Source organism: Pogona vitticeps, chromosome 3, assembly GCF_051106095.1.
Source record: "Pogona vitticeps strain Pit_001003342236 chromosome 3, PviZW2.1, whole genome shotgun sequence".
NCBI lineage: Eukaryota > Metazoa > Chordata > Lepidosauria > Squamata > Agamidae > Pogona > Pogona vitticeps.
In genome coordinates, this window is record NC_135785.1 from 261,871,464 (window position 1) to 261,897,378 (window position 25,915).

The following is a 25,915-nucleotide window of genomic DNA, read 5'->3' on the forward strand; positions in this document are numbered from 1 at the left end:
TCTGGGACTTCCCAGTCTTGGGCTAAAAAGAATCTTTTTTTTTTTTTAAACAACCTTTAACTGAGCCCAGAAGCTTCTGCACACAGCTAAAGCCGTCTGGTGTATTATTGGTGTTTTGAATTCTATACTGTCTCGCAACAATTAAAGCACTCTCCGCGTAATTTAATTACGCAGGCTACACATTGCCCCCCAGCCCCAGTGAGATGGATGCTCATTTTACCGACCCTCAGAAGGATGGAAGGCTGAGCCGACCCTGAGCCGGCTACCCGAGGCTGTATGGATCGAACTCAGATCGTGAGCAGAGGTTTGGCTGCAGTTTAACCACCAAGGCATTCCTGCAAGGATCGTATCAACGACTACATTTGTAGTCACTGCTTAGCGTTTTGGTCTAAACGGCTGTTGTAACATCTTGCCCGGCTGGAAAGCTTTCTGATGGCAAAAGATCAACCAGTGTCTAAATGGGCAAATGCACTCTTTCCAGAATCCTGAACCCAATCAGAACCCAATGAGGGGTTCTGATTGGGACAACATCCCCCAAATGAGGGACAACATCCCAGGCCACAATGGCTGCAAGTGGCAGATTCCATCTCTTTGAGATGCCATCACAAAATGAAATCCCCCTGCATATGCTGGCATCACACCATCGGAAGGGGCATCAAAGATATTCTAGCTCAAACCCTGCTTGGCGTAGGGCTGGTGACAGAGGGCCCTGCTGGGGCATGCACCCCAGCCGGCCATCCAGCTGAGATCCTGCCGAAATTCTCCTGAAGAAACAGCCAGCGAGTACAGTCGTGCCCCACTGGACGATCACCCCGTTTAACGATGAATCTGCTTAACGTTGATGTTTTTGCGATTGCAAAATGATGGTTTAAATGGGTTTTTTTTTTCCGCTGTGCGATGATCGGTTCCCTGCTTTGGGAAACAATTTTTGCTTTACGACGATCAGCAAACAGCTGATCGTTGGGTTTCAAAATGGCCACCGGCTGAAGAAAATGGCCCCCCCGCTGTTTTTAGGACTGATTTTTTGCACTACAGGCACTGAAAATGGCTGCCCCATGGAAGATCTTCGCTGGACGAGCAGGTATTCAGCCCATTGGAACACATTGAACGCTTTTCAACGCGTTTCAATGGGTTTTTCAAATTTCGTTTGATGACGTTTTCGCTCTACAGTGATTTCGCTGGAACGAATTAACGTTGTCAAGTGAGTCACCACTGTATTTAGGGATGGGTGAAAAGGATCCAGTGCCAGAATCCTGTTGCAGAAAAGAAACCCATGCGCGGCAGGGTAACCCGCACAGGTCATCAGAACTCCGACAGAAGATCTGCTGTGAGGCCAGTCGTGCAACCCATTCGAGGGTGCAAAGGACTTGTGCAAAACTCCATGCATGGAGTTCTTCAAGCAGGTTCTGGCCATGGTGTCCCCCGTCAAAGGGATCTGGAAGACGACCACAGGAGAGCCCCTTGGCTCGGCTTGAGACTCTAAAGAGCAATAAAGACCAGTAAGAAGACTCCAGAATTCTGAGCCTGCTGAGCAGATGGTTTGTCCTGATTTAGCTTCATGGTCCCGAAAGACTTCCCGCGCCAGACGAAGGAGTGTCAGTCAAGGTATGGGAGTTTCACGTAACTGCTTTAAAGGCAGAGCTTGGAAAAGTTGTATTCTCGAAGGCTTTCATGACGGGGATCCGATGGTGGTTGTAGGTTTTTCGGGCTGTTTGGCTCTGTTCCGAAGGTTGTTCTTCCTAATGTTTCTCTGTGGCCATGGGCATCTTCAGAGGACAGGAGTCAGAACTCTGTGTTCTGGTGCGGTTTGTAGGATCATTGAGCGTTCTGGATTCAGCTATCCCACAACTGCACCAGAGCACAGACAGACTCCTGTCTTCTGAAGATGCCGGCCACAGAGACTGGCAAAATGTTAGGAAGAAAATCCGGAACATGGCCAAACAGCCCGAAAAACCTACAACCTTGGAAAAGTGGTATTTTTGAATTGATTACAACCTCTAGAATCCAGCTTCCACAGGAAACTCTGGGTGTCACAATCCAGAAAGTGTACATTTCCAAGCTCTGCTTAAAAGCCACAGCAGAGAAAAACCTCTTTACGGGCGATGCAGCCCCATCCGACAGCGACTGAAAGGAGGCTGGGGAGCAGGTGCGAAACAGGCCATTTATGGGGCTGGAGCAGAAGACACGAGCTCACGCTGATTCTCATAACACGCTAGAGGGATCTGTTTCATTCTGGGGCCAAATTGGAGGCAATATTAAATGAGGATTTTCATCTAATATGGAGATTTCTAACTGGGTAATGGCATCTGCTGGTGAGCAAATATAAATAGGATCAGAGTAGCTACAGAAAAGATACTTTCTTTGTTTCATTTATTTATCTGCACACTTGCTTGTTTTATTTACTTTATTTATGCCCTGCCTTTATCCCAGGGAATGGACTGAAGGCGGCATGCAATGGCTAAAAAACACAAATGTTTAAAATCCCAATACATTAAGCTATTACTATCAACCTATGATGAAACCTGAACAATGCATTGGAAGGAAATCCCACAGCTTGAAAAAGTTACTTCTTTGGATTGCAGCACTCAAAGCCCCCAGATTTCTAAACCCTGTAGTCAAAAAAAAAGAAAAAAAAAGAGGTAACCCTTTCAAGCTTCAGAATCTCATTTCTTCCCAATGCAAATACAGCAGGGCCCCCTTATCCACAGAATCAGTATCTGCTGATTCCATGGTCTGAAAATATTTAAAAATATTATAAGAAAAATCCAAAACATATCTATGTTTTTAATGATGAAGTTAAAGGAACTGGCCACTAGAGGGCGCCAGAGACCATGCTGTGTGCAATGTTCACTACTCAATAGCATTTGCTATTATCCACGTTTTTCAGCATCCGTGGGTAGGCTTGGAATCAATCCCCCACGGATACAGGGATTCTGTGGTAGCCACTTCAATTCCAAAGCGCTAGGGAGAATATGGAAGGATCTTCCCTCTCCAAGCCTGCTCTGATCCTATTATTTATTGACCACTTCAGATGTAAACTTTGCTTGGAAATATATATATATATAAAAGCTGCAGCAGTGTTTTAAAAAAGGAAGGAAAATAAAATAAAAATAAAGCAAAGACAAAAAAGTGGGATGAGGAAGGAGGCACTAGAAATTACCTGATTATGTGATAGCTGTAAAGATGCCGAAATGCAGCAGCAGAGAAGAAGAGAGAAAGAAAGAGAGAGAGAGAGAGAGGAAGAAGAGGGACATGCAACAAACGTCAGAGCAATAAGAGAAATCAGTGAGGCAAAGAGGGGTCCATGTTTTTGTCCCCCCCTAACCCAACCATCTACGCTGAAGGGCAAGCTCCTGCTGCTTAGGTTGAGGGGTGGGCAACTACGGCCCTCCGGAAATTTTCTGACCGACTAAGCTCCTAGCCAGCTTAGTAAAAAATAAATAAATAAAATAAAATCTGGAGGTCATGACTGGCCCAGCCCTGATTGAAAGCCTTTTGCCCTAAAATCGCCCGTCTAAATTTTGCTCAGAAGCGGGTACGAAAGGATTTCCTTATGCAACTCACATGAATTTAAAAACTGACCCTGATGACCTGCAAGTTAAAAAACCAGTTGGTACTCTCTCGTAAACTGAGGTGTGGAGGTGCGAATATTCTTCCTATCTTTAGTTCTTTTGCCCGGGGATAACAGGACACATCTGTCCTGCCAGGGAGGGGTCTGTCCTTCATGCCCCTCTGCTAACATAAGGATCCTGGGTCACGTAGAAAGGGACAGAGGAACAGAGAAATGGCGTGGCACAGTAGTTAGTGGCCTGGGAGTGGCACGTGGGAGATTTCAGTTTGCTCCCCTTTGAGCTGTGAAGTTTACTGGATTGTGTCTCTTTATTCTGCAGCCTGACCTTTCGTAACAGGGCGGTGGCCCTCAAGCTAAGTAGGGGAAGAAGGAGGGGCATATACCCTTGAGCTAGCTAACTAACTAACTTAACTACCCTTGAGCTAAATAGAAGGAAGATAAGACATAACGCAGAGCTCCTTAAATAAACTGGAAATAAACAAACATATTCTCTTTACTTTAATTGTGGTTCTTCCCATCCTGGCTAGGAAATCTGCTTGCATTTACGGTACCAGCGCCATGTAAGATGGAATCATGAAGGTGGGGCAGCCCTATTGCTCCCCTAAGGGTATAAGTACCAGCCCCAACCCCCATGTTAAAGGTTTATTCAGAAGATCCTGCATCCCTCAGGAATATCGACAGAGGATGGGCGGATGAATTAGAATTAGAAAACCATCAACCAAAGCGACTTACTTCTGGAATATAAAAACCACGCCAATGATGATAAAGGAAATAAGATCAGCCATTATCCAAATCAGATAGTATTCATCTGGAGTCTGGGAGAGAGGAAAAAGAAAACAAGAATTACTCATGTGTTATGTCACGTCACTTCCAAATGTTGGAGACTGTATGGATCAGAACAGCTCAGGTCTTGCAAACTCAAGGTTGGGGCTTCCTTTACAGAGTCAAACCATCTCATGATCAGTCTTCCTCTTTTCCAACTGCCTGCAATGTTTCCTACCCTGACTGTCTTTTCCTTCTGAGTCTTGTCTTCTCATGATGTGCCTGTTCACCAGTATAAGCATTTTAGCTGCACCAAATGTAGCGTTAGCTGGCTGGATAGCTCAGTGAGTTAGGTCTCTGGCTGTGGAGCCAGAAGTTAGGAGTTCAATTCCCCAGCGGGCGTCCTGCGAGTAGAGCCAGCCTGGGTGGCCTTGGGCCAGCTGCACCGTCCCAGAAGAAGGGAATAGTAAACCACTTCTGTGTGTTCTCTATCTAGAAAACCCCAGAAAGGGTTGCTTATAAATCAGAACTGACTTGAGGGCACACAATAATTGTTAATCATACACTGTTGGGTTAATACAAAAATTAAAGTTTTTTTTTAATCCTTCTCTAAGTGCGTGGGTAAAGATGGGCAGAGGCTAGATTTTCAATGGAGCACTAAGGCCCCATCTTTTCTCCTTGCTTGCCTCCACCTTTTGGAACACATTTTGCACCTGGAAATGAATTGGAAAAGTTTGTCAATAAATCCCCTAATTTATGCAATTTGCTAAACATGAAAACTCTGGTTTCTGCAGAGAAACCACTTCTCGCCAAGGAGTAAATTTTGAGGGAGGAGCAGATCAATGTCCTCTAATGGGTCATCATCAGGAACCAGTCTTACTAATTAAAACCCTCCTCTTCCCGTGATTAATTACAGTTTTCACTTTTTCAGTCTACAGAACAAACACAAGACTGGGAGTCCAAACACAGCTTAAGAGGAAACCATTTCACAGCCACTAGATGGCGCTCTGATCTACTAAATAGGCTAAATCGGTAAATATCACAGTAACAGCTGCAGCGGTCAACCTAATAGCTTATCTGTCCTGCTCAATACACGCTTCCACACCAGAGGAGATGAGCATACAGGTTTCAGAAAACAACTGCTAAACATGGGCAACTCCCCTGGCATTTGCTCCACTTTAATAAAAATTCGATTGGTGATCAAGTTTTTGAAAATGCTGTAACCTTAAAAAAAAAAAAAAAAAACAAGTTCTGCCCATTTAAAACAACCATAAAAGTAGGTGAGAAGTTACACCCTTGGCATGATCCATTTAGAAGTCGGACGGATTTGATTTTTAAATCGTGGTTCAAGCTCTGTCGGAAGCATGTAAATATTCAGCATCCCTGTCTCTACACTAGAGATGGGCACGAACCAGTTCGTCCCGGTTCGTAAAGACGGCAGCACAAGGTGGTGCTGCTCCCCCTCCCCTGCCTCCTCAGGCAATTAGCCCCTCACCAGGCCCTGCATGCTTGCTTTTCCCACCTCCTCGGCTAATCTCTCAGTCATGAGCCAGAGCAGACTTCCCTGTCCCGCCCTTTCGTCTGAGTGGGCGATCAGCCAAGGGGGCGGGGCAGAGAAGCCTGCTGCCAGGATCGCAAGATCAGTTGAGGAGGTGCAGGAAGCTAGGATGCTGGGCCTGGCGAGGGGATGGATGATTGAGACAGAGGAGGCAGTGAGAGGGGAGCAGCAGCACCTTGACGAACTGGGACGAATCGGTTCGCGCCCATCTCTAACCTACATTTTTCGAAGTCATCATATAATGCAAGACTTGGATGGGTCCGTGTTTGCTCCCTTAATGGATGGGTTTTAGCCAGGGAAGAACTCCTCTCTACCGAAACCTGTTTGGCCAAGCTGTCGGGAAGGCCACACAAGAGGTGATTCTGCAGGAAATCTGGAGAAAGAGAAGGAAAAAGGTCACATACCATCAGCCAGGAGGGGGAAGACATGCTGTTGAGGACGTTCACGTTGTCCGAGGTGACCGACTGGGCTCCGCTGCACCACAGGATGGAGTAAAGCCACGGTTCGTTCACCACGTAGAGGTTAACGCTCAAGTTGGCTGCTGTGTATTCCCTGTCGGGCGCGAAGAGAGGAAAGATCAGAAGAAGTGAGGTGAGATCCTGGGCTTGGAAAGTTACTCTTTAAAAGTAGTTAGTCACTATGACAGCAGGCAAGCGGGAAAAAAGTAAAGGATTTCCCAAGAATTTTATGAAAAGTAATTCCTTGTGTTCTCCAGTTTCTGAAAAGTAACTGAAATAGTTACTTCTTGTTGCTTAAGAAACCACACCGATTCAAGCGCTACAGGCCTCTGGCACCCATCCCCTCGTGTGTTGCTGAAGTGTCTGGAAGAAAGGATGTAGCACAGATCCTGAACCAGACGGTTACTTCTTTTCCAGATGGTTACCTTTCAGTGAGACCACCACACACATCAACCACAATGAGACAGAGAACGTAAACTCTCTAGTCATAAGATAGCAAGAGAGAGATTACTCCCCTACTAAATTACAACTTGCAAACTTATGTAACTTTCCCTTCCTTATTAAAGAAAGGGTTTAATTATAGGTTGTGGGCTAATGGCAACACGTGATTTCTCAGCTCTAGCTGATGCCAAGTGTCGGCAGACTTCATCTGAACACAAAGGCTCCATAGGAAAGTCACATAATTAAGGGAAAAAATTCTGCCCTAGGACCGGCTTGTAAGTAATTTGGCCTAGGGCTAGGATGCTCATATTTTAGGGTATTATTTCATAATAATAATCATGTCCCATCAAGTCAATTCTGACTCATGGCAACCTTTTCCAGGTAGAGAAGACTCAGAAGTGCTTTACCCTTTCCTTCCTCTAGGGGCGCTGTGGGACTGTACAGCGGGCCCAAGGCCACCCAGGCTGGCTCTTCTCCCAGGAGACACAGTGGAGAATCGAACTCCAAACCTCCAGCTTTACAGCCAGGTATCTAACTCACCGAGCTATCACATTTGGTTTAAAAAGGTTCCTTTTCCATTAAACAGGAGAAAGGCATTTATTTAAAAAAAAATGAACACTCAAAAATATTCGCTTCCACGAATTCTTGAGATAGATCTCAGCCGACTAGTCCTCAGCAAAAATGACAGTTTTGCAAAAGCAAGAATCGTGACATCGGCACGTCGCATCAAATGGGTCATTTCCAAGACCCGTCACGTGTCCTGGAAGCCACCCGGAGGATTGTCCCCGATAAAGCTGGCACAGACACTTCACGGAAGGAAGCAATCAGAAACAGCGACTCTAAAAACTGCAAGCTTCTGGCAGCTGCTTCAAAACAGTGTGCAAAATTATTTTGGGCTATTCCCTGATCAACGAAACAAAGCAACGAAAGGGGGGGGGGGGGGGAAGAGAGAGAAAAACACCACCACCTCTAAGTGTCCACCACAGCATCCATTAAAGCTGTTAACTGAAGACAAGACAGATTGATTAAGCATTATTAATGGGCACAAAAGTAATTTCTGAAATAAATGGAGACCTTGGACTTCATCTCAGCTCCATGGAAACAGCGGAGGCTGAGGAGGAGATAAGAGCTGCCAGCTGAAACCGTTCCTGCCCGGCCAATTTTTACATAAAAGCTCTGTCGTACATGCGCGCCTGCTCTATCATAATGAGCGCGCGCCTGCACTTCAAAGCTGACCATGACCCCAGCGATGGCCAACATCCTCCTTCTGCAGTTTTAGAGTTCTATTAAACTCAACGCCTCATCCCCTGCATGTCACTCGGCAGGACTTCTTCCTAAGCAAAAACAGGAATAAGACGGCGCTTTAAGGCCCCTTTTTTTCTGTTGTCGAACCTGCAATATAGTGATGGAAACCCTGTGAGTCTTAACTAGAGAAGGCCCATTTGAATCAATGGCCCCTGGAGGAGCTGACTCACCCAATTCCCATTGGATTCAATGGGTCTGCTCCAGTTGTGACTTAACTCCACTAAGCCATGAGATTTCAGACACTTGAGTTAAAAAAAAAGGGAAGTCAATGCCTGCTCTTTGACTTACAGCCTGCCAATAACGTGTTGCCTGTCCTTCATGACAAATGGGTCAATAATATATTTGGTTCCTTGATTCTGAGAGGCGAAGTTGAGAAAACAACGAATATTGCTGAACCTGAAACGTTCCTGCGTTGACACCCCAACTCTAAGCAGCTGATGAACTTCCTCCTTCAAATTAAAAAAAAACACCACACATACCCCATGGTCATAGAAAGCTAGCAGATCAGGGAGAACAGCTCCTCCTGATGATGCTAGATTTCTAGATGCGGGGACACTCTTCTTTTTCAAAGGTTGGCTGTTGCCATTTAAAAAAAACAAAATAGAGAAGCCTCCAGCCTTCTCGGTATCCTTTTGGAGGCTCACGTGGTGACAGGAAAGCTTATTTTTCTCTCCTCAGAAGCTGCTAAGGGGGGGAAAGTCTCGTGCAAAACAGGAAAAGCCGAGAGTGGAACCTTATATCGTCGCCGTTGACCTTGGTGTACCGCAGGTTGAGTTTCCGGAAGCCTCCGTCCCTCAGCTGGCGAGCATCTCCTTTGACGCTGGAGGTCTGTTGGAAGCCGGGGGCGATTTTTTGAACCCAATGCCGCTGGGAGTCGGGCAGCCACATGACCTGGAGTGACATCAAACCAACCTTAATCAATGCGATGATAAATGTGGGTGGGGTGGGGTGGGAGACAAGCATGCCCAAATAGTCTTGTATATGCAATGCTATTCTGGGCCACCCCATTTTCTTTCATTCATCCTTCACTGGATCAGTTCCTAATATTATGCCATCTTCTAATGTTTCACAGGCCAGCTTTTCTATCACTGCCTTCTCAGGCCTGAGGAAGTGGACTTGTCTACTACGAAAGCTTGCATTAAAATATAGCCATTAGTCTTTGAGGTGCCACAACGTTTTTGTCTTCTTTATTTTATGCTTTTACTTTATTGGTTTTGTTTTCGCCCTGATAGGCTTCCTCGTGATTCATCAAATTCTAAAGTGTTTCTAAAGCATTTTGTCTGCCACACGATGGAGGGACTGCAGCATGTTTTTAAAGCTGCCGTTCAGCTGAAGAAATCCAGAATACTTTTACTTTACATGTATTCACAATCATTTAGAATTATTTAACCTGCTTTATCCTTTATTGCCCTCCCAAAAAGATACTGAAATTATAGTTTCCAAGGTGTGATATCAGCAAAGTCGGTCACTTTGATTCCAGCGGGCGAATCTTTTATTTATCTTTATTTCTTACCAGGCCCGAAATCTCCCATTCGGAAAAGGAGGGGATGTGAATGGGCTTAGCTTGGGGGGTTGATCCTGACCTCCGAGCAAGAGGGAGTGAAGGAAAGTGTGGGTGGGAGAGACAGAAAGGTGGAAGGAGAGATAGTGAGTCAAAAACACAACAAAACACCCAGGCTGGATGTTTAGAAGGACCCTGGCTTCATCTGCAGTCAAAACTTCCTAGCTCCAATTTTGACACCATCGGTTTTATTGAACCTTCTTCTATTGTGTCTATTACTGTCTCTGGGAGAGTCAACAATGCTGAGAAAGACGGAAAGCAGCAGGAGAAGAGGAAGATCAAACACGAGATGGACAGACCCGCTAAAGGAAACCACAGGCTTGAGTTTGCAAGAGCTGAGCAGCGAAGTTGGGAACAAGACAGGCTGTTGATGGCTCACTCACAGTACAAATGCAGGTTAAGGAAGAAGGAAAGAACAGAGAGAGAGAGAAAGAGGGCGTGAATGGCCGCTTAGCTCCCCTGCATCAAACTAAGCTGGAAACAAGCACACACGTGGCTTAGAAAAGGGACTGGGAAAGTAAGGGAGTGAAAAAAGAAGCATCGACAGATTGTGGCAGCTTTCACGAATTCATGCCTGTAGGATCAGCGGCGTGGCTAATTGAAATCTGAGTGCCAGCATCAGTCATTAGGAAAAGCAGATGGAAACTAAATAAGGAGCGTCTTCTCTTAGTTAATTGCCCCATACGTTGGATTACACTGCAGGTTTAACACCAGCCCTAGTGTAAACGAAACTCATGCTCCTAATTAGAGAGGCTCAAATCACTTCCAGGAACGGATGGGAGCTGGCTAAGATGATCGACAGGCTTGCATTCTGCCCACCTGGATTCAACCAGCTCCATGGCTGGAGAAGAAGGCTATCTGCTTAATTCCCGGGGCACACGCCATGCCTGGATTTAGGCTGAAAATCGGGGGGAAACTTCTTAATGGTTAGAGCAGTATGATGATGGAAGCCATGACCTCGGGAGGAGGTGAGGACTCTAGTGATGGAGGTGATTCAAGGGAAAATTGGGGAACCGTCCGTCAGATCTGCTTGGATTTGGATTCCTGCCCCGAGCAGGAGATTTGATGGACTGGATGGCCTTATAGAGTCCTTCCGACTCCATTATTCTATGATTCTGCCCCATGGCCTAGTGGGGCCCAACCTTGAGTCCCCAGATGTTCTTGGACTCAAACTCTCAGAAGTCTTCACCACTCGATGTGCCGGCCGGGATTTCTGGGAGCGGTAACCCAAGAACATTTGGGCATCCAAGATCGGGAACCCCGGTTCTAGATTACAAAGATCAAGATCGGAAATCCCACGCTTAACTGACCCTTATCAGGGCGCATTTATGTTTATACAGTCATGCCCCGCTGGATGATTACCCCGCTCTACGACGAATCCGCATTACGTCGATGTTTTTGCGATCGCTTTTAAATGGGGGAATTTCACTTCACGTTGATCGGTTCCCTGTTTTGGAAACCGATTTATCGCTTTACGACGATCAGCAAACAGCTGGTTGTCGGGTTTCAAAATGCCTGCCAGCTTTCAAAATGCCCCCCACTATTTTCTAGGAGATTCCTCGCTTTACAGGCACCGAAAATTGCCGCCGTATGGAGGATCTTCGCTGGACGAGCAGGTATTCAGCCCATTGGAATGCATTTAAACGGGTTTTAATGCATTTAAATGGGTTTTTAAAAATTTCTTTGACGATGTTTCGCTCTACAGCGATTTCGCTGGAACAAATTAACATCGTCAAGCGAGGTGCCACTGTATATGAATGACTGCAGAGTCGAAATGAGTGTAAAACCCCATGTGATGCTCAGAAACACCCTTCTTTTCCCCCAAACGAAGCCTGAAGGCGCAGACAAGAATTTTCTATAGAAAGAGGGAACACAGCAGACCCGTTATTTCCAACCCAGATTTTCTTGAACGACAACTTCCAGAATCCTTCCACCACAGTCCATAGGGGCTGGGGCTTCTGGGAATTTCAGTCCTGGAACAGTTAAGGATTCACCGTTGGGAACCCCAGCACTGGTCCTTTTTCCTCTGACAAAAGGCTGAACCTTGTTTATATTATTTTTATTTACTTATTTAAAATATGTTTACCCCACTTTTCTCCTCAAGAAGGACACAAAGCATCTTATACCATGAAGACAATATTTAAATCTAAAAACAGTAAGTATACACATACTAAAAAAAGGATCAAATAAATACTATAGCATTTAAAAGAAAATAAAGAGAAGCAACCCTAAAACACATTCAAAGCCGTACAACACACTTCACTGAAATTCTCCACTCAGACAATCAGTCGTTAAGCTTGCCCGACGCTTTCCCTCCCCCGCCTTCCCCATTCAATCACCAAAGCAGTGCAAAACGATAAATTCCCAGTCAGTGATGTTGCCATGTGCCCGGTTCTGACTGATTATATGATGCTTTGATTGCCACCACCGTTTTTAATGGGCTCCCTGATTGGTTTGCCTCACAGAGCAGGCAAAGACAACGACGGGCGTCTTTAGAAGAAGTGGTGTTGGATTTACCGTCTTCCCGTCAGCCCTTGCCAAATTCCTTCTAAAAGACACCAAACTTCCACCCCCTTATGACCAGCTACGTACATGATCCCAGCGCATCAGCGGGCAAATACAGGGAGAAATAAAAATCAGATCACAGGGTAGCCTATGAGATCTGGGGTGGTTTCTAAGGGAAGATCTTCTCCACCCCACCAACCAACCAGCATTCCTTGGTGACCCCTGGAAAGAGCAAAACCACCAAAAGCTTTGTCATGTGTCTTAATCACTCCAGAGCGGTGATTCCCAGCCTTGGGTCTCCAGATGTTCTTGGACTACAAGAAACCCCGTCTAGCACACCGAGAGAGGAGCGGTAATCCGAGAACATCTGGAGGAAGGCCTGCTGCAGAACGGTAAGGCTTTAATTGATGAAAAAAAAAAGCCCACAACATGGTTCGGCATCTACCTACAAAAGCCACGCAGAACTCACAGCCTCCTGAGGGATGCCCGATTCGAGGACCGTCTCCAGGGTGATGTTGATGGATACTCCGTAGTAGGGGTGATCCGTAGGCAAATCCTGGAGGTTCAGAAGAACGGTGGTGTTGCCTCTGATGATCTCCAGCATATCTGCCAGTTTACAGATAGACTGGTTGGCGGCTTCCATGAAATCAGAGCTGGAGAGGGACTCTGCCGTCCAAAAGGGGTCATTCTGCAAAAAGATCGCCAGGGAAGAGACAGATAACAGTGGGAGTCGAGATCAGAATTCTAAGTCAAAAACATGGTTTTTCGAGTAACCTGCCTTTAGAAGGGAGGTTCTCTAATGCACTGAGAAGTCAAGAGGCCACCTCAGTCCCGATACGACAGGTGTGGGGCAGCTTGATCTGCATTCTTTTACCAATGCAAAGGGAAATTCACTTCAGCCCAGAGCTTCTTGACCCCCAAATCCATAGGTGTTTTTTTTTCTCTTCTGTTCTTTGAGCTTCTCCTTTTTTTAAAGATACAGATCCTTACAGATCTGTTGAAGTGTGTGATTGCTTGAACCATGTGGAAAGGGAGGATGTGCACACAAACCATAAAAGCCAACACACACACACACACACACACACACACACACACACACACACACACACACACACACACACACACACACACACGAGAGAGAGAGAGAGAGAGAGAGTGTGCCAGCAATCTTTCTCTTGGCAAAACCTCCCTTCCCTTTCCAATCTGAAGGACTGGCAACTTGATTTTTCAAATGAAAACACACGGCCCTGTCTGGCTGCTGTCATTATCTAGCAAAGGCGGGTTTCCCCCGTTTGCCAAAAGCACAGAATCTAAGCCGCTTCAGAAGTGCTTGTCTGAGAAGATGGGAGCTGAATCACTGGCCTGGTTCCACCATCTGTTCTCTGCTTTAATGCATGAATATTTCAGGTTCTCCCCACGATCTGGGGTTGCGCCTCCTTGTCACTCCACGCGGCTGACTCTATTCTGCCGGGCCTTGATGTGCTTTGCAGGAGGAGGGAAGGGGCGAAGACCTGTCCCTTATCTGACACAGCAGGTGGACTCGGAGAGACGCATTAATCCCCTCTCTGACTCGGTGTCCTGCATAGCATCTCCGGTCTCCAGCTGCCAACACTGTCGTGTTATGAGCAAAGGGGACGGACTCTGAACAAAAGGGACGATAGTTCTCTTATCTGGTTGTGTTTACCCATCTATCTCCAGCTTCCACCTTCCAGAGGGTGGGTAAAACCTCCATCATCTCTTCCCAATGCCACCCCTGGGCTATGGAACATAGCAAAGAATTATGTGGCACCTTTAGGACTAACCGAGGTATTCTAGCAGGAGCGCCTGTGAACGCACCACTCATTTCTTCAGATGAATGGAGCGATGATTTGGCAGTCCAAATATACAGCGGTGCCTCGCTTGATGATGTTAATTCGTTCCAGGAAAATCGCTGTAGAGCGAAAACATCGTAAAGTGAAATAAAAAAGCCCACTGAAATGCACTGAAACCTGTTCAATGTGTTCCAATGGACTGAAAACGCACCGTTCAGGGAAGATCCTCCATGGGGCGACCATTTTCGGGTGCCTGTATAGTGAAAAATGGCTCCAAAAACAGCGGGGAGCCATTTTGTACACCTGGCGGCCATTTTGAAATCCGACGATCAGCTGTTTTTAGATTGTCGTAATGTGGAAATTGGTTCCCGAGGCAGGGAACCAATCATCGTGAAGCGGATTTTTCCCATTTAAATTATTGTTTTGTGATCGCTTTTGCGATCGCAAAAACCTAATCGTCAAGCGATTTCCTCGTTAAGCAAGACAATCATTAAGTGAGGCACCACTGTATATATGAAACTTAGGGTTGAAATGGGATACAGGCAGTAGATTGAGAGAAAAGCTAAATGCAGAATTTCTAACAGTGACAGCTGGTGCTGTGATGTACTGCTAAGTTTTTCTGACTGATGGTGACCTATGAATTTATGATTCCTAAGAGATCTTGTCATTCACAGCTCTGCTCAGGTCTTGCAGATTTCAAGGCTGTGGCTTCCTTTACTGTGTCAACCCATCTCATGTTGTTTTCCTCTTTTCCTACAGCTTTCCATTTTGCCTACCAATACTGTCTTTCCCCATAGAATTACTTGGCTCAGTAATGCTATCAAAGAATTGTAGAATAATTGAGTTGGAAGGGGCCTGTAAGGCCATCAAGTCCAACCCCCTGCTCAAGGCAAGAGTCAAAGTCCAAGCAGGTCTGACAGAGGGTTGACTATCATCTCTTGAAGGCCTCCAGCGTTGGAGCCTTCGCCACCTCCCGAGGTCATGGATTCCATTGTCGTACTGGCGGCCAGTAAAGTAGACGACCCTTCCACTCCATCAACAACCCGATGTTCACGTGTATACCTTGAGGAACCATTCGCCAGCGTTCAGTCTCTCCAAATCTGTCCAGTTGAACATGGAAGAATGCTCGTAGGCCAGCTCCGGAAACTTTTCCTCCACGTTGGTCGTTCTCCGCAGGTTCTTGTCATGCATCAGAAAAGGCACACCATCGTAACTGTGGGTGTGAGGGAGAAGCCTTTAACGTGGGAGACAACACCTGATAAAGAGAGGACACCCTTCCCACTCCTGGCACACTGGGCTGACTCAGGAGCAGGAAGAAATACATGTTTTGCATCCATATGCAAAGTTTTAGTCTGCACAAAAATTCATGTGCATTTTCGCACGAATCTATTTGCATTTTGTGAACATCTGTAAGGAAAAAGGAGCAAGACGCTGGTTGTGTCCATCTTTCCATACAACTCAGGTGAACCTGCATTTCCTCTCCAAGGCTCAGGCAGAGAAAAATCTGCCCCAGTCCTGCTCAATACACCATGCTTGGGAATGGACCAAGAGCATCAGCACACAAAGACAGCGTTTTCAGGGCCCTGAACTAAAAATGGGCCACAGAAATGGAGCAGAGGAAACCAAATCACCAACAAAGCAAGCATTGGCCTGTGGGGATTTTCCCTTGAACTTCACTAAACAGGATTTTCAGATTAAAGGCAGCTGTAATGGTATTCAAAACACTGTGGAACTAGGTTTGGGGGGAAAATACAAGCTGCACTGAAGATATTTTAGACAGACAGACAAATAAGCAGGCTGGCTGACACAGCAAAAGACAACACCAGTTTAAAAGGACAGCTGGGAATACCGGCTGTAAATCATTGAGAAAAATGAAACATCTGTGACGTGGAACATGGATGCAGAAGCAAATCATGGTTGAAATCCTGTTGCGCAGCTCCGCATGTGCAATGGGGATGATGTTATCATCAGTGGCAAACTGCTGCTGATCAAAGGCAATTTTGGGATGCATACAACTCACAGTGTGACAAAGCTTGACACATCCCAAAATCAAAGCTTTTAATAAGCAGCCAATGTTGTGATCTCTGTTGAGCATGTGGAGCTATGCAACAGGATTTCAGCCCATACGACGAATGCTGAGCTTTTCAATTTGTACATATTAAGGAGAAAGAGGAGCGAATAACAACACACCCATGTCGTTTTGGAGCCCTGTGTCTTTCTAGGTAACAGAACATTCAACGCAGCGGTCTTGGGATCTATGGCAACTTCAAGATTTATATACAGTAATGGAGTGAAAGCTCTCAAGTCTGCAACCATTTGATCTTCAGTTAGTACAGTCTGTAGTTATCAGACAAGAGCTGGCTTAAGACAGAACCCACCAACTCACTGCACTAGTGCGAGCGGAAGAGAAGCAAAGGAGCTTGTTTAAACAGTTTGCTTTGAATCAGCAGAATCACCCTTGACTCCCAAGACCAAAATGCTCATTTTTTCAGCCTAGCGAAGAGCCCTGCATAGCTCAGAAGCTTGCACACTCTTTGTCCACCAGTAAAAAGACATCAAGCCGACCAATTACCATATTTTTCCATGTATAAAACACCCCCACTTTTCTAATCCAAAATTAAGAAATCCAAGTGGGGCTCAGCAAGTGCAGGGGGAAAGGGATCAAAGCGCTGCAGGATCGCTTTGATCCCTGCTTTCCCCTCCACTTGTTTTTGTTCTCTCCTCAGCTTACTTCCGTATATAAGACGACCCGCAATTTTTAGTCTAAAGATTTTAGACAAAAGTATAATCTTATACATGGAAAAACATGGTATCCAATCTGCTTCTCAGAAGCACCATCTTGAGAAATGGGACAAACGGACCAGCTTAGAGCCCAGACTGTGGCCAGGGGCTTGAAACTTTGGAAAAAAAAACTGGCAAACAGTCAAGAAGTACGCAGAGGGCCAGAGACAGAAGCTTGCCTTATCACAACATCTGCCTGGACACCATAGACTCCCTGCTCCACTGCCTTCTGGAAGGACATCAGAGTGTTTTCTGGTGCCAGCTGGAGAAGAAACGTAGAAAACAAACACAGTTATTTATTCAGACAAGCCGGCTGCCAAACTGGGACGTCAAACAGGCGACAGAGCTGTCATTCAAACCCCAGAGATGTTTAGAAATGGCCTCAAACAGAGGAACGGAGGCATTCTGACTTAGCAGAAGCACGGATCCAGCCCCACAGACATTTACACCTGAGAGAAACAGAGGAATCGGTGCTGTTTTTGCAAGTCCCTGTAAGGGCAGGACGGTTGAGTAAATAATGGTCATGGTAAAAACATCAGTACATCCTCTTTGTTAATTATTTAGCCAACAAAAGGAATTTAAAGAAGTTGTGAGAAATTCTAAGATGAAAGGACAATAAAGGATGTAGCCGATTGTACTGACCAGAAGATTGAGCGAGTCGGCCAAAGTAAGAAGGAAGGAACTTAAGGGGTCAGTTACAATGACCACAGGGAGGTTAGGAAAAGGGAACATACATCAAATAAGGATAGAAATAAATAAGAGTCTGGGGTCTAGGTGAAGAGAGGAGTGGGAGATGTAAACAAAGGCGGGACTTCCTGTGATTGGTTTAGGTGCACCGGATAGGCTGTACACCTTGGAGTACCTAACCAATGGGGAAACAAGGAGAGGGACCCTGTGGCAGCGAATAGGGGATAAATATCATGCTACCTGGATTGATGGGTGTGCCTACCCAGATAGGACACCTGCTTTTGCAAAATAGCCCATGGAGAAGGATAAGGGGGTTGTGGAATTGCGAGACAGCTCAATGGCTGAGGTCTCCGGCTGCGGTTGGGAGTTCGAATTCCTCACTGGGCCTCCTTGAGAGGGGCTGGACTCCACGAGCCAGAGGGTCTCATTCCAGCTCTGCCGTTTGAAGATTCTTCAAACGGCAGAGTTCTCCATTTTGGCTCGACAGAAGCTGTTTTTTTTTTTAATTTGCTTCCAGGGAACCCCAGGGTTTTCTTGCAAACCCTAAGAAACAACAGACCTGCCTTTCTGTTCTCCCACCAGAACATGTGGGGGGGCAAACTGGGGTTATATGGAAAAGTCTAGCAGGATGCAAAACTTTGCAAACAAAGCAAACCTCACCCCTTGCAAAAAACAAAAACAAAAACCCACACCTGCAAAATGGCAGCCACGTCATGCTGTAGCAACACAGAGTCTTGTGACTCCTTTAAGGCTAGCGCAGTTTTACTTCCAGGGCTGAATCCTGCTTCTTCCAATGCATGGACCAAAGTCCCAATACACAGACATTTCAAAGAAAGGAAAGGAACGAAGCAGCCGACAGGAAGCAAACCCCAAAGCAGGAAGAGCCAAACGTGGGCGTTAAGATATTTTTGGACGACATCACGTGTGGTCTAGTCCTAAGTTAAATCTTAATGATGGCCCCCAACCAGACGACCCCCACTGAATCAGCTGCTGAAAGGTGAAACAACAATTATGTAAATCTCATCGATTCAATGGGTCTACTCTAGTTGGACATTCAAGGAAATTTAGGCCCTTAGAATTAGAAAATATTCTCTGTCTACCTATACATATACACATTGTTGTTGTTTAGTTGTTTAGTCGTGTCCGACTCTTCGTGACCCCATGGACCAGAGCACACCAGGCCCTCCTGTCTTCCACTGCCTCCCGGAGTTGGGTCAAATTCATTCTGGTCACTTCAATGACCCTGTCCAGACATCTCATCCCCTGTTGTCCCCTTCTCTTGCCTTCACACTTTCCCAACATCAGGGTCTTTTCCAGGGAATCTTCTCTTCTCATGAGATGGACAAAGTATTGGAGCCTCAGCTTCAGGATCTGTCCTTCCAGGGAGCACTCAGGATTGATTTCCTTCAGAACGGATAGGTCTGTTCTCCTTGCAGTCCAGGGGACTCTCAAGAGTCTCCTCCAGCACCACATATACTGTACGCATACATACATACAAATATATATCTGTGTAACGTCCTCAGACAAAACATTTGTACAGACTAAGCGATACACAGCCTAGGACAGCTTTGGACCATCCATTTTGGCCGCCTAGATTGGGACATGTAGGTTCAGCACATCTGGAAGGTACCCAGTTTGGAAAAGCTCGCCTGAGCTGGTTGCTGTATGTTTTCCGGGCTGTTGGGCCATGTTCCGAAGATTTTTCTTCCAAACGTTTCGCCAGTCTCTGTGGCCGGCATCTTCAGAGGCCAGGAGCTAGAACTCTGTACTCAAAAAGCAGCCCAAAAAAACCTACAACCACCATCAGATCCTGTCCGTGAAAGCCTTCGAGAATTCTCCAAACCCCCAAAAGCAAGCCTGCCAGCTTTTCCTCCAGCAGAGGGGAGAGTGTGTTTCTCAAAAACAATCCGGGTCACTCTCCTCCACCTCAAAAGATTTGTTGCAACAGAGAAGAGTGGGATTAAATGGCTAAAATAGTTCTGCCAAGTTTTGAAAAGCACCAACCCATGACTCAGGAAAGGTTGCAAAGAGATGCCCTTACGTGCCTTTCTCTAGCTGTGCAGCTGCCACAGCAAGTAGCAAATACCCATTCTTCACCGGTGAAAAGGAAGCGGCTTCTACACAAGACGGAACAAAGCAGGAGAGGATTAGAAGGCTTTTGAAACCTGGAGAGTGTGTCCTCTGGACTAAATGAGTTCTTAAAAGCCTCATTTCCGGAAGGAAAGGATTTGCATTGTTTAAAAGGAAGACCGGAGACAATCCATTCCTATTACAGATCGGAGTGGGAAGGGAGGGGGTCTTCTCTGAGCCTTGAGGCTTGCTGAGGAGCACCACCGGATCCCTGCAAAACTCTTCTGACAGAACCACTGACTTCGCCTCAGGGAATCGCATCCATGAGTGCGATACTGCAGAAAGGCTTGACTGGGTTGAAATAGCCAGAACATCTTGGGGAGAGGGGGGACTCGGTGCTATCCTTGGCTTCCCCAATCCAGGACCCATTGAAAGGAGGAAGTCCAACACAACAAAAGCCCAAAGCAAAAGATAATATCCATTGATGGCTTTGCTGCAGAAGACCCATGCTTCTGCAAACCCATCCGTGGGGAGACAGATTCTGTCCCGTCACGTATCAGGAGGCGGCCATTTCCAGCAGATAGTCAGTGAAGATGGTCCCACAACATCTAGAGGAGTGGTTCACCTAGGTTTTCTTGGACTGCAGTTCCCAGAAGCCTGGGAACTAGGGGAGGAAATTTCCTCTTTTAAAAGTTATTGTCCAAAAAAAAGAGAGAGAGAGAGAGAGAGAGAAACGTCTCCGGTCGTCTGTTTCTTCCTTCACTGCAGTTTAAGATGGATCCTGAGAAGGTCAAACCTGCCCAGAGGAGGGTGACCAGGTCAGTAAAAAGTTTGAAAACCAAGCCTAAGGAAGAGAAGGCGAAGAGGATGATTGTCGCCAAAGATTTGAGGGGCTTCAGTACAGAAGACTCCCCGGAAAAGACCCTGATGTTGGGAAAGTGTGAAGGCAAGAGGAGAAGGGGACGACGGAGGACGAGATGGATGGACAATGTCACCGAAGTGACCAATGTGAATTTGACCCAACTCCGGGAGGCAGTGGAAGACAGGAGGGCCTGGTGTGCTCTGGTCCATGGGGTCACGAAGAGTCGGACACGACTTAACAACTAAACAACAACAAAAACAGTGCGGAAGATAGAACAATCCTGTTCTGTCCAGCTCCAGAAAGAACAACTCAAGATAATGGCGCCCAATGGCAAAGAAAAGTGATTTTGAGACTGTCTGGAAGAACTGCCAGATAGTAAGAGCTGTTCAATGGTAGAACGGACGGCCTCGAGACACGGTGGATTCTCCTGCGCGGGAGGCTTTTAAGCCGATGTGGGATGGCCGTCTGTTAGGGTTGCTTTACTGGGGGATTTCCTGTCTCTCCAGAGGGCTGAGCCTGATGACCCCTTGGCTTCTCCTGAATGCCCTACAATCGGCTTTCTATCCTCAGGTGGGGTGGAAGACCCTAACCGGTCATCAATAGAGATAGGAATGAAAGGGGGGGGGAATCTGATTCGTGATGGTTCGTGGTTTGTGGCTCTCCACGAATCATAAACCACCCCAAATCCCTGGAAAAACGAACTGGTTCGCAGTTCATTTTTCTGGTTCCTGCCAGGGGAGGGCTCTCTCCCACCCCCTTCTCACTGTCCCCCTGCCACCTGGTCCTGCCGCCGCCACCACCACCCTCTTCAGAGGCAATGGGGCCGGCTGATGAAAGGGAAGCCAAGCCACTGACTCAGAAGACGGTGGCCGTGGTGGTGGAGGAGGTGGCAGAGACAGGACAGGGCAGGGAGGCGACCGCGGGGGGGGGGTAGTGGGAAAGGGGGTGGGTGGACATCCATTTTGCCAAAGCAAGATGAAGCGCTCAGGGGGAAACAGTTCAGCGCGTCCTTCTGTTTCGGGCAAAACGGGTTGCACAAACCGAACCACAAAGCAGCCCCGTTTTCGGGGCTTTCTGGTTCATGTTCATCTCCAGTCGTCAGCGCAGTTCGTCTGCCCGTCTGGTCAACGTCTAGGCGTGGATTGGGGGCTGGGATGCTGTCTTCTCCTTTGCCTCAGAAAGCAAAACATCTAGGGACCACCCTGGACCTCGCTGTTTGACTTCTGCAAAAGATCCCTGAGATTCGCAAAACTGTTCTGTTCGCATGAGCTTCAAATGTACGGATTTATTCTGCGTATTCCCTCTTTCTCTTCAAGGTGTGTGCGTGTGTGAGAGAGAGAACAACAATAAGCCCACACACCCACACACCAGGGCCTGAAATATCTTTAGCTTTTTTAATGAGACACTTGACTCGTTCCTGGCATCGCAACCAGCTGCCAGCACCCATTCTGTTCATACAGCATATGTTTGCTTAAGCCAAAGATCAACAAGTATTAGTGCAGGAATTAGCAGCTTTTAACAGAATGCCTCTGGCAGAAAGCATTAAGATAAGGATGGGGCAGGGAGCAGCAAACACACTTGGCGAGGAGAGAGGAATCTGAAGGATTCTGCACATGGCAGAAGGAAGAGGAAGAGAAGCAAGAAGGCAGTGGGGAGAAAAAGGGTCTCCTCCGATAACAACGTTCTGGTTGCTATCGGCGTTCACGACTGAGTATGTTTGCCTTCCCTTCCTGAAGCACTTGACTAACGCTGGCAGGAGTGGTTCAAGTCAGAAGACCAAGAAGGAGGGGGAAAATTAAGACATCGTCTTTTCTACAAGAACAACGTCTCCTGGATGGTCTATACACCGCTCGGACAAACAGGAATGAAATGTATATTTTTAGAAAATACGGCATTGCGTATTGATTCATGCTCTTAGTGCAAATTGTTCACTTTTGTTAACGCTGACTTATAATAACTTTCCACAGTTCCAAATCAAAACTCTTTCCCACCCCTAACCGGAGATGTCGGGGATTGAACCTGCAAAAGACAGGATCTACAGTGGACCTAAAGCCTTCCAAGAGACATGGTCAGATGACATCCCTAGCCAGCAGATTCCAAAGGGCACACTTTGATGACATCACCAACCAGTTGCCCAATCAGCTTCTCCTGCCCGCTCTCCACCTTTCCGATTTGCCCAATATGTTAGACGCTGCAGAACGTCTACCAAAATAGCAACTGGGCAGTGATAGGAAACAGGTGATATTGAAACAATGGTACCTCAAAACAGGAAACATTCACCCATTCTCCCAGAACACTGGAACCCAATCTTGGGTCATCCAGGTGTTCTTGGACTGCAACTCCCAGAAGCCTTCACCACTTGCTGTGCTAGCCAGGATTTCTGGGAGTTGCAGTCCAACAACATCTGGGGACCCAAGGTTAACCACTGCTAGAAGCAGCACATACTAACAACTGGGGCATGCTTTGCTGCTTGCTTCAAGAAGAATTATTTGACTCTATAAGTAAAGCTAAAGGTTCCCTTGACAATTTTTGTCCAGTTGTGTCCGACTCTAGGGGGCGGTGCTCATCTCCATTTCCAACCCATAGAGCCAGCTTTTGTCCACAGACAATCCTCCGTGGTCACGTGGCCAGCGTGAATAAACACGGAATGCCGTTTACCTTCCCAACGAGGTGGTACCTATTTATCTACTCGTATTTCTGCATTTTGCATGCTTTCGAACGGTTAGGTTGGCAATTGCTGGGACAAGCAACAGGGGCTCACTCTGTCACGTGGATTCGATCTTACGACTGCAGGTCTTCTGACCTTGCAGCAGAGAGGCTTCTGCGGTTTAACCCGCAGTGCCACCACGTCCCTCTGGTATGACTCCACAGATTAATCAAATAAAGCTTCAGTTGATTAATTCAGTGAGAACATATTTTACTCCTGAAGGCAGAGACTTAAGAAAACCCTTTTGATATGGGAGGGAGGGGCGATGGCTTTCCTTTCTCTGATATAGTAGTGGTTATAAGGTATGGGATATAAATATTAAAACATGCTTGTACGATGATTAGCAACAGCTTTAATCTGTTAAGCAGTTAAGGCTGCCTTCGCTTTCGCACTTCAAATATACAAAACTTTGACTGAAGCGTTGGTGATGCAGAGAAATTATTTCAACATATCATTAGCTGGCTGAAAAACAGACCCATGGATGTACACCTCACCTTCACCTAGAAATGTTAATGGTTTTGTATGGGGGTAGCGAGGGATTCTGGGAGTTGTAGTCCAAAATAAGCACCCTCGCCAAGATCTGGCTTATAGCCTCGCCCTTCCTTCAAATTTTGCAACCATCCTGAGTTCATCGGGCTCCGTCCTGTGTTGGCTTTTAGGCCAGAGGTTGATGGAAATCAAGGGTCAGTGGAAGCGTGGAAATGGGGGAAGGCAGCACTCAGAGGCACACCTACCCTAGGTGCTCCGCGGTGACCGATAATGGCAGGTTTGGGCCCCAAATCCTTCTTGTCCATGATGCAGGGGGAATAGACGGTGAGCGGGATGAGGTAAAGCACAAAGACGACGGCCAGGTAGGCCCCAAACGTCAGTATCTGAGAAGCTGAAGGCAGAGAAGAGAGAGGGAGAGAGATGATGATGATGATGACATGGAAGTTTCACAACCCCCCCCCCCCAAAAAAAAACCATCAGAAAAGCTTGTACAGGTTGGAAGAGCTGCAGAACATGGACAAAAATGTGCCAAGGATGTGCAGTTCCCTAGTTCAAACCGAATTATTCTCAACTACGCGCTCCTGTCTCGCACGAACATTGCCACCTACTTCACCTCGTTCCACACTTAATAATAACGACGGTCTGCTCTCAAGTCGATTCCAACTGATGGAGACCCTGTCCGGTGTTTTCTGGGTACAGAGCACTCAGAAGTGGATCACCGTCTCCCTTCTTCTGGGACTACCGCGCAGCTGGACCAAGGTGACAACAGGCTGTCTCTTCTCCCAGGAGATGCACCGGGGGGGGGGGAGAATCGAACCCCTAACTCCCTGAGCTATCCAGGCAGCAATTCCCCACTTGCCCTTCTCCAAAATCTGTAAGATCCTCATCCTTAAACACTCCCAGCTCTGTTTACCATTTTTCTGGTCCCCTCCTTTCCCTTTCCTAACCTCCAGACATTTTAGACTACAGTATACAAAAAAAGTGTGTGTGTTTTAGAGAGAGAGAGAGAGAGAGATATTCTAACTTATGGCAACTCTTTTCAAGGTTTTCTAGGTTAGAGAATACTCAGAAGTGCTTTACCCTTCTCTTCCTCTAGGGGCGCCCTGGGACGGTGTGCCGCTGGCCCAAGGCCACCCAGGCTGGTTTTTCTCCCAGGAGGCAGAGTGGGGGAATCGAACTCCCAACCTCTTGACTCCACAGCCAGAGAGCTAATCCCCTGAGCTATCCAGTCGGCTTTACCAGAATAGAGCATCTCTTGGCCTGTGTCCAGCCATTCTCCGGTTTTTGTATTTATCCTTCTAAAAGGCTGAAAAATATCTTGTCACTCTCGGTGAGTGGCGACAAGAGCTTTCAGGCAAAACGGGCAGATGTTTTCTGCCCTGCCCTTAATGTAAGTTTCTAGACTTTCTGAGCGAAAACAAACAAACCAAAAAGATGGGGGCAAAACCTGAGGGCTGCTTCATAAATGAGTCTTCTTCATCCCTTTTCATGTAATTTCCCTCCCACCGGTACACAAAATATCCCTGGTTCCCCCCCCCCCCAAGTGCATTAAATGCAGCATTTTACCAAGGAGAATAAGAACCATGATTAGCTTTTACTGCGCTTTCTCAAGCAATTTCAAGTCCCTAGTAAGCCCCATTGTTCAGTTAAGGTCTCCTTATCTCTCTTTCTTGAAGAGGAATGAAGGCGAATTCTTGAAGGGGATTCCCTCAGAAGGAATACAGTGGTGCTTCGCTAGACGATGATAATCCGTTCCACTGAAATCGCTGTTTAGCGAAAGCATTGTCTAGCGAAAAGCATTTCCCCATTGGAATGCATTGAAACCTGTTTAATGCGTTCCAATGGGGAGGAAGAATCGTCGTTGTCTAGCGAAGATCGGCCATAGGAAAGCCACTTTGCGAACCGCCGATCAGCTGTTTAAATTGCTGCCTTGCGAAGCTAAGGTCCCGAAAACACCTGTTTTGCGAGCGCGGAGGAAGCTGTCAGAATCGTCGTCTAGCGAAAATTGGTTTGCGAAGCAGGGACCAAACATTGTCCAGCGAAATGCCCCCATAGGAATCACTGTTTTGCAAATCGCTATAGTGATCGCAAAAAGTCAATGTCTAGCGAAAAAACTGTCATGCAGGGTAAATGTCTAGCGAGGCACCACTGTACCCTGAAACTCACCAGCTTTTTCCGCTCTTGCAAACTGCCCAGACACCAACCAAGAGAGAGCCGTGACGGCCACCAGGGCTCCTATATGGAGGAAGGGGGCCGTTGCCTGGAGGGGGATTAAGAGAGAGGGACAGGGTGAAAACTCAGTGGCATTAACAGTTTGTATCAATATGATGATGGAGACTGTGGGAGT

The 25,915-nt window shown here is 46.7% G+C and overlaps 1 protein-coding gene across 1 annotated transcript in view; it reads right to left on the reverse strand.

The window, feature by feature from the left end:
- Positions 1-25,915, reverse strand: part of GDPD5 (glycerophosphodiester phosphodiesterase domain containing 5) — an 82,908-nt gene that overhangs the window by 7,659 nt on the left and 49,334 nt on the right. Inside the window, exons 6-13 of the mRNA XM_078390229.1 lie at positions 25,735-25,828; positions 23,814-23,959; positions 16,933-17,015; positions 15,035-15,185; positions 12,631-12,849; positions 8,829-8,986; positions 6,296-6,443; positions 4,304-4,386 (exon numbers count right to left, since the gene is read on the reverse strand). Of these exons, the coding sequence (XP_078246355.1) occupies positions 4,304-4,386; positions 6,296-6,443; positions 8,829-8,986; positions 12,631-12,849; positions 15,035-15,185; positions 16,933-17,015; positions 23,814-23,959; positions 25,735-25,828 (1,082 nt within the window). The remainder of the gene's footprint in view (positions 1-4,303; positions 4,387-6,295; positions 6,444-8,828; positions 8,987-12,630; positions 12,850-15,034; positions 15,186-16,932; positions 17,016-23,813; positions 23,960-25,734; positions 25,829-25,915) is intronic.